At 32.2% G+C, this 9,446-nt stretch overlaps 1 protein-coding gene across 1 annotated transcript; it reads left to right on the top strand.

Moving 5' to 3' along the window:
• The first annotated feature begins 3,575 nt into the window (after nt 1–3,575).
• LOC139864649 (F-box/FBD/LRR-repeat protein At1g13570-like) lies at nt 3,576–6,056 on the top strand. Its single transcript, XM_071853226.1, has 6 exons — nt 3,576–3,756; nt 4,236–4,320; nt 4,552–5,251; nt 5,334–5,432; nt 5,528–5,689; nt 5,775–6,056. Exons 1-6 carry the CDS (start codon nt 3,576–3,578, stop codon nt 6,054–6,056), a joined length of 1,509 nt encoding a protein of 502 aa, XP_071709327.1.
• The last annotated feature ends 3,390 nt before the right edge of the window (nt 6,057–9,446 follow it).

The following is a 9,446-nucleotide window of genomic DNA, read 5'->3' as shown; positions in this document are numbered from 1 at the left end:
AGAACATTCTCATGGGATCACTACCCTATATATATATATATATATATATATATATATATATATATATATATATATATATATATATATATATATATATATATATATATATATATATATATTTTTACAATTATAGGTTAAAAAATATAGCGTTAAACTTGGCTAGTTCCCTGTGGACGAACCGGACTTACTAAAAACTACACTACTGTACGATTAGGTACACTGCCTATAAATGTTGTAGCAAGGTTTAGGTATATCCACTCTATAAATAAATAAATAACTTGTGTAAAATTGTATCGTATTTAATAGTATTTCGCAATAAAAATATAAGTATTTCGTATACACCTCGCATAACATCACTAACCCATTCTAATAAGTACTATCTAACACCTATTGTACTTGATCCACAAAGACCAACATATGTAATTCCCCACAATTACTAACAAGATAATGATTATACACTAATTACTTTCCAACACAACCTACAAGTATAATTTGGCTCAAAATTGCACTTGACCACCCTTGACTACAATCACTATTAGCTAGTGATTATGTCTTAACCCACCAATTAACACATGACTAAGAACCCAAGTACTCTAGTTACCAAAATCAAGTTACAAAACCCATTTTGACCCTTTTCAAGGTTATCTCCCTAATTGACCATCAACATGTCCTTATGAACATCGTGGACATCAAACACACAAGTTATCTAGTAGTTAACACCCAAAATCATGACCAATCTCACAAAATTCGTCATTAGACTAAGAACCCACAACATTAGGGTTTACATCCCCAAACTTACACTAAAACCCCCAAATTTCAAAGGAAATGGGGTTTATAACTCACCACTAACTCAATCTCTAACCAAAAAACACAATGAAACAATAAAATTTGAAATAGAGTTTACCTCAAGAGCTTAAATCGAGCTCATAACCGAATCCTTGAATCTAGACACCAAATTCTTCAATCTAGAGCTTCACTTTCTCATACTACTCTCTCACTAGGTTGAGAGTGTGTTCTCGAAGCTTTGAGATGAACAGAATAATGTTCAAGATCTGATCACTAGCCTAAATACCCGTCCCATGCATTATTGCAATTTAATCCCCTTCTTTGCAAAAGTCCCTGTGGCAGCTATACTGCGCAGAGTATCGGCGCAGAGCGCCGTTTAACTAGGTTATGAATCAGGGTTTTACAACGGGTCGGGTAAGTGGTCTTACGTGGGTTCGTGATCTGGACACGCGTTAGGAAATGAAGGTTTTTTCGACGAATTTAAAAATAAAGGTTTCATTCCCCCAACATCGGGGGCTATCATTGAAGACGGAATCGAATATGATTCGACATTCTCCTTTAAGGCGTGTGCGACAATAGCGTAGGCATCAACAACACCGGCGATGGAGTTAGATTTTGTTTGCCAGTTGTATGGTCTTTTGTGATAGTTTGTTCTTTTAATTCATTTTTCTCCATGCATGTAGAGTGTAAGATGTTTTGTTTGTTGGCTCTCGGTAGGGCTCGAGTGTAGTTGGCGGTAGTTAGGATTGTGTCGATATGTTTGGTTTTCTGTTCCAGAGCCTGATCGAGTTTGCTTCCGCTTTCTTGTTCTTTGCTTTTTCTCTTTTTGAAAAAAGTTTGGTTATATGGTTTTCGTTTTTTTTTTTTTTTTAAAACAAAATGCTTTAGTTGTATCAATAAATTTTCAATTATACATTATACATTAATAATGGTTGTGGGGTAAATTATTTATGAGACATTCAGATTCTTTCATTGATGTTAACTTATCCCTAAACACCAGTTAGAATTTCCTTAAAAACAGTATCATGTTTAAATCAAGTGTTGGTAAACAATACCCGTTCAAACAACTTCATGTCTAACTAGTGTCGTCATTGCTTATCTATGTAATTCTACAACATTTCTAGAATAGCTTAAAATTAGTGTCGACATTGCTTAAAAAAATTATAGTGTTGACATTGCTTAATAAACATTATAGTGTCCACGTGGCATATTTTAACTATTTTTCTACTTAATCCATCTCAAAATAAATGTGTATATATGTATTTATATATGCTTCAAAATAATTGTTTAGCTGGAACAATAACTAATAAAATCATTAAATTTTCAAATTACTCTCATTTTAAAATTTCAGTCACTCATATTTTAAATAAATTCAGTAATATTTACATTTACATATTTACATAAATATAAGAGCAAAACTAATATTTAGAATCTGTACTCTTGAAACATTTTGACAATGTCATAAAGGTAGGAGAGATGTTCTCATGTCCATCAAAAGAATGGTAAGATGAAATGGTAGTACGTGGTCTTAAATACTCTTAATTATATTTTTTCACTATTTTAGAAAATGTAAAATTAAATGGTCATCGTAGTATTCGGATTTCATCAACGCTTTCCTCAAGCGTTCATACAGTACTCATGCAGGTCAACTTGTTCAAAGCTTTACTTCTATTATTATTACTAATTTATAGTTTAAAATCAATAGTTTGTATTCAGAGTTATGATTATAAATTGACTAAAACTTGAAATTCAATCTTTTAAAAAATGATCGTTATTATACAATAGCAGGTTGGTTTACAAATTTTATTTACAAATACATATCTTACAATTATGGTACCAAATTAATGGTTATCTGAAAAGTAATTAATTAATTAACTAATCAATAAATTAAGGAGTAATATATTGTAACACATTGACCCTTCACAAATCTTATAGGGTAAAGAATGTATTTTTATTGTTAACAACCTGCTAATTAGATCTATGACCATATTAAATTCCGTCTGGATGTTTGATTGCGACTGTGCTGACTCTTTAGAAGTCAGGACTCATGGTTATTCTTTTAGTCGGTTGAACGATATAACTTATCAAACACACTTCTCAATTTGGTTCCAAATCACTGTTTCAAGGAAAATGATAGTAACATAACATTTATAATTTAAAAAATAAGCTTTATGCATAAAGATAGCTGTAGACTACTGTTTCATTATATTCAATCTTAACAATAATGCGTAGAGCGGTCCTAAGCAAATTTTATACGAGTATATACTCATACTTAATAATCAATAATTCTTGGAACTTAACAGTCGTTAACAAATTAAACTCGTATCTACATATAGTTTAGTTGATGTCTTGTTTTGGATGTTTTAAAGAAATATTAATTTATCTAGTTCATGAGTCCATTACCTTTAAATGATGTTATCGTTGAGCACTAAATACTGAACTTGAAGGAATATGGTTAAATGATGAAATTGGACGGATGTATGATCTTGTAATGTTTGTTATTAGGTCCTTGATTTGAATCAAACAAATAAAGGGGTGCTTGGCTAGGTGGATGTAAAGATTGGTGACTAAAGTGAGTACAACAGTGTAGTATTTTGTGTTTATATCGTTTTGTTTATATGATTTTATTTATACACATTGTTATTTTGAGTATATACCATTTTATAAACGCGTTTTCACGGGGCATAAAATGTTAATTGTAGAAGTAGTCTTTTATGACGAATTTCATAATCGTGATTTATATAAAGTGTGTTAAAAACTATAAGAATCAATTATAAGATAATTATAAGATGTTATTGTTCGAGTATAGGGATGACATCTTCGAACGATGGGTACGTTCCCTTACATTTCGCGGGCCTATCACCGTCATTTATATCTTATCCGTCGAAGCTCATGTATCCGTCAACATGTCAATTTTTTCGGCCATATTCGTATGCCGCGGATACTCAGTACCCGTGATCAAAGCCGCAGGTTAGATCAATATTATGCTATTCTATGGGATATGCTTGTGTTACTTGTGTAGATGGGCTTTGGTGTTGCACAACATTCTCCATATTACAATTTACAATACAAATTAATACGGAGTAATATGGTAGTATTTCACACTCTTTTTCACCCAAGTATTCTCAATTGTGAATGTAACATTTTATCCACTTCACTTACCAACTACATTTAATTAAAAGGCATGTGTAGAAGCTAAAGAACACAGCCCACTAACAATGACATTTCACGCAACAGGCCCAAAAGGTTAATTCAGCCCATCAAAAAGAATAGATGGCCTGTCAAAATCAGCCCACAGTTAATTCAACCCACTAAAACCTCACAAAATTTCAAACTAATCGGTGACCAAAAAGTACCATCATCCAAACCCTGGATCATCAAAATTTCAAACCAAAAACGTAACCCTAAAAACTACAGTAAGTTGACTATACATGCGAGAAACGTTTAAGATGCTTTGAAAGCCGTACGCAAGGATAACATCGCCGTCGCTGTTCGCTGGGGTATTGACCCCATTGTTAAACTTGTAGACTCAAGGTAAACCTTTATTGTATATAAAGTATATATTTATATACACATCAGTTAATTTAAACGTAAGAGGGTTTAGAAGTTGATTTGTTAGTTAGGTTAACGAATCTTTACAATTAGTTGCTCTATTATTGTGTATTTTATTATTATTATTATTATCGTTATCGTTTATGGTGTATCTATGAATGTCATATTATCTTGAATTGTTTTTTTTTTTTTTTTTTTTTTTTTTTTTTACAGAATATTCCTCCCTATTAATTATTTTAATATGAAAGCAAGCAAAAGAAAATCAGGACTTGGCCGAAAAAGAAGACATTTGTCTTTGGATCGAATCAGTACCCTTCCTGCACACATAATAGACTCCATCCTATGTCTTTTACCTCTTAAAGATGCAGTCAGGACAAGTATCCTTTCCAAAGAATGGAGATACATTTGGACCAAAATTCCAGTACTCCATTTTAGCAGGTTTGAGCTTAATGGATCTGGTGGTACGGATATGCTATCCATTATGGGGCAATTTGACTTTTATGATGCACAAAATATGATCAGGGATTTTAAGATATTGAATACTATAAAGCAATGTTTGTTATTGCATCAGGGCCCACTACTTGAGGTCTCCCTTATCGTAAGTGTAAGTGCAGACGAGAACTGTGTTGAACTTGACCAAATTATAAGTCATTTGTCAAGGAGGACTACCATCAAAAATTTTAGTCTTGAGATATTTTATGAAGATGAGTATAGCATGTACAGGTTACCATCATCTATCTTCTCAATGCATCAGTTAAGGGAGCTAAGTCTCGGTTATTGTTGCATATACCATCCACTAACATTTATTGGATTTGGTAGCCTCACAAGTCTATATTTGGACGATGTAAAGATATCTACCAAAACTCTTTTACATCTTGTATCCAGTTGTCCATTACTTAAGAGCTTCACTTTGGTAAGTAAATAAGTTATGGGTATAATATGCACTCTAACTATTGAATTTTTATGACTTATCTAAATTTTGTAAGTTGGTGCAGCTTAGGTTGGGAAAATATGATATTGTCAGTTCCATTATTGACCTAATTGAGTGTTTTCCGGTTATTGAACATCTGATTATTGATGTCTCCGTTTCTAATGTAAGTTAGCTATTCAGACGATATATACTTTATTTTACTTTGTTAAATAAAGACTAATTTGCCTAATTACTCTTTGTTTTGGCATATGTTTCAAGTGTTTTTCTATCGACTCGCTTCCCAAAGAGCTTCCAATCTCCTTAGTCCACCTTAAGTATTTGCGTATAGAGGACATGTTAGATCGTAACACCGAGAGGGAGTTGGCGTTGCTTTTCCTTTTAATCCGATGCTCCCCGAATTTGGAGGAACTTAGTCTACATGTAAGTCACATAAGTCCATGTTGTATCCTATGTTCTCAATTTTAAGAAAAAATATACTGACAAATGAATTATATATTTCCGGTAGATCTCTGGTTCTACATCTGAAGATGTCCTCCCAACCACATTTGAAAAGTATTCAAATATTTGGTTGATGAACCTGAAGGAATTAGATATATTTGAAGTTAGCGACCGCGACCTTCATTTGGAGTTTGCGCAGCTAATGTTGGCCAAGTCCCCCAAGCTGAAGAAGTTAAGCATAGGGCTTCTTGGAGTGAAAACTGACGATGAGGTGTCAAATGTATCAAGAATTCTACTACAATATCCACATGCATCACAATCTGTAGAAATAATTGTTGAGCCTTGCTAGTAACTGTTCGCTGCTTGCTACTTGTTTAGTTCTCATTTCTTGGTTAAACTTTTTATTGTGTCAAGAGTCCAACCAAACAGCTCTGTTGATGCTTACCTTTTTGTTGTTGCTGCTGTTACTTTGATTATTATCTTTTTCCGTATATTACATCATGTAGGTGATGTGTTTTTTTCTTGTCACTATATGGGTAAGTATTGATATGTTTATCGTCGCTTACTCGGTTAGGAGTATACCTTAGTTGATGTTTTTGTTAAATTTGTCTGAGTCAACCAGTAGCTAAAACTTTAGTTTTTTAAATATGTAATGTGGCATCATGGGAATTGATTTTAGAGTATCACAACAAAAGTCACATTCACTCTTGTTAAAACATGGTTTAGCAATCTAAAGAGGTGTTACTTTGGTGAATACACAGGCTATATTTCTTTCAATATATTATTGTGAGTATCTGGGGTCACAAATCGGACACAATGATAAACTAACTCTACGTTTGCAACATGTTTGTTCAGCCGACATCAATGGACAATATGAACTATTTATGCATTATATTTCGTGATTTGATTTATGAAAAAAATATATATAGTTTTTTTTTTTTTTTTAATTTAAGACCCTTTCATACTTTTAGATATTGTTCGGTTGCACACTTTAAAAATGCTTTGAAGACACGTCTATGATGTATTGATGTGGTATATTCATTCTTAACAAATATAATTGTTAGAGCGCCAGTTGACTAATTAAACTCTTACCTAAATATTTTGTTAATAAATGTTACATCAAAAGGTTAATATCGTATTGTTAGAATCTAACATTCATCTACACTTCCCATCAATACAGATTTGAGAACCTTAGTTGATTACCGTTTCAGATATTGGAGAAAATATTATTTAGTAAAATGAGGTATAAAATTGGCAAATGGATCAAATTAGGATTAATATTATCACAAAAATCTTCTAGGCAAAAAATATCAAAACATTAAATTGAAAGTCGTTACATGACAGTTTATGTGCTTTTAGTGACAAATTTCTTTTCTGTTGTCATCTTTTAGTGACACATCTTAGGAGGACTACTCACTACGAATTTGCAATGACTATGTAACCAATACGAGTACCTAAAATATCCACCGATATTTGATGTTGTTCGAAGATAACTTTTCACTTCATACAATATTCGCCCAGTTCTGATTTGTTCGTTTAAGTGTGCAACGTGTGTTCTTGAAAGCTGACTTGGTTAGTGACCATATGAACGTCTCTAAGCTCGTAGCTTCTTGGTGACACCGATAAAGAATTAACATATTTATCAGCAATGAGAGTACCTTCAAAATAAAGATTGATGACCATATAACGAAATTCAACGTTCACTTTGTTATTCGGATTAGTGAAATTGGCTAAAATAGTCGTATCCCGTTAAGAAGATAAGTGAGATCAAGATAAGCTGCATTGAGGCTCGCACTTGAAATGTCGAATTTTGGGTAATGTGACCGGAAAGCAACATAGACTATTAAAAGAACCAAGCCTCCGAGAATTGTCATGATCCAAAATAGTGCACAACGTACAAATAGCACTAGCCATGTGAAGCGTTTGGTTTTTTCGCGTTGGTGGGACCCGTAAAGGTGGTGACGGGTAGTGAGAGAAGCCTGGACGATTGTGGTTCATTGGTTGTGGTTGTGAGTGTTCGGTGTAGGATTAATGTGCAAGCTACAACATACAACTATATGGCTAAATTCATTTGAGCCTTCGGGGTCACACACATATACACCTAGACGTCATATGAAATATATATGATGTATATATATTACTTAAGTAACGAAACAAGTTAAATTTTTAATTATGAATTGATTAATTATTTAATATTAAATAAGTAATTTAATTAATCCTACTCCGTATCTTTTTATAATCAATATGTTTGTCATTTTTGACTAGTACAGAGGTTGAGTCACAAAAATGAAATAAACATATTGAGTGTGTATGCTCACAATCTTGTTTTCTTATAACAAAGTCAAAAGTTGGTTACCAACTACAATTCTATTCCATATTATAATATATGATAGATCTTTTTGAGATATGATATGAATAATATCCAATCAATGAGTTAGTGAAAAAAGTGTTATATATACTAGCTAAATTTTTTTCTTGAGAGAAGATATACACAAAAAGGCAGAAAAAGAAAACCACACTATATTTCTTTTGTTGTTGTACGAAATCAAAAACAACCCAAGTTTCTTTCGGGTACTTTTTGAGTGAAAGAAAAATCATACGGAGTATTATTTATCTATTGCTTATTAATATAATTTGATTATATTAATTTGTTACTTGGGGTTTGGACTAGCATCCATTGACGATCGTTTGAAGTGTAGTGTAGACTATCCAAAGAGACGGTTATATTTTTGATCGTAGGTTTCTCTCCTTCAATCAGTTTCTTCAAGAAAGGTATATCGTTAACTCCTCATTTGTTTTTATATTCATGACAATTATTGTGGTGTAACTGGATCTCATTGGGATAAATTAATCATGTGCATGTTTCATTAAATATATGAATATTTAATCTTGTAAATATTTTTATGAAATAATAAAAGATTATTATTTTTACTATCCGCTGCGTTAATCTGAATTGTTAAAAGTACACACGGTTTTCCAACAATGGTATCCGAGCTGCTTTTACACCATCTTAGCTGTCGTGTGATTATTCTTTAGATTTAGCTTTGTAGTATATTGGTGAAAGTCGAAACCTTTTTGGTTTTTAAAGTCAACTCGATTGATCTAGACTTAACCTCATGACGCACAAATATGATTGAAAGAATGTCACTATTTTAAATTGTAGATTTAATTGTTATGGCTTGAATATTTATTATAATTGTTGATTGTTTTATTCCATGGTTATACACATGCATTGTAACCATGGACAAGCCATATTTAAGTTTTAATATTGTAATTATTAAAATTATGATTGCATACATAGCCCATAATGCCCCGACCTATGTATGATTGTTGTGATTGTTGATTACGACAATATTAAGTCATATTGATTATTTATTTTTATAAGAAAGGCCATTTTGAAGTCAAAGTTGTATTATATTTATTTTTCATTTTCATAGTATTGTATTTAAGTTTATTCTAAATTGTAAAAGTATTAGATTAGTTGTATTTTTTAATTTTAAATAAATGTAATAAGATGAAGATTAAAGATAAAGATGCAACGTAGAGTTTGACTTAAAAGATGGCGAACAGGTCAATTTGACAACGATGACGTTTGTCAAGTTTTCACTTGATTCTTGAATTAAGTGGGAGCTACGATATTACCCTTAGTTTGACCTCTTGATCCCATGTCGGCTCATGGGATCAAGCATAAGATTTTTAGGCTAGACTATGTGTGTGTGATGCATGGTATGGTTGTGTT

The sequence above is a fragment of the Rutidosis leptorrhynchoides genome, chromosome 8 (assembly GCF_046630445.1).
Source record: "Rutidosis leptorrhynchoides isolate AG116_Rl617_1_P2 chromosome 8, CSIRO_AGI_Rlap_v1, whole genome shotgun sequence".
NCBI lineage: Eukaryota > Viridiplantae > Streptophyta > Magnoliopsida > Asterales > Asteraceae > Rutidosis > Rutidosis leptorrhynchoides.
Note: the sequence above shows the minus strand (reverse complement) of the source record. Positions and strands in the feature narration are given on the sequence as shown.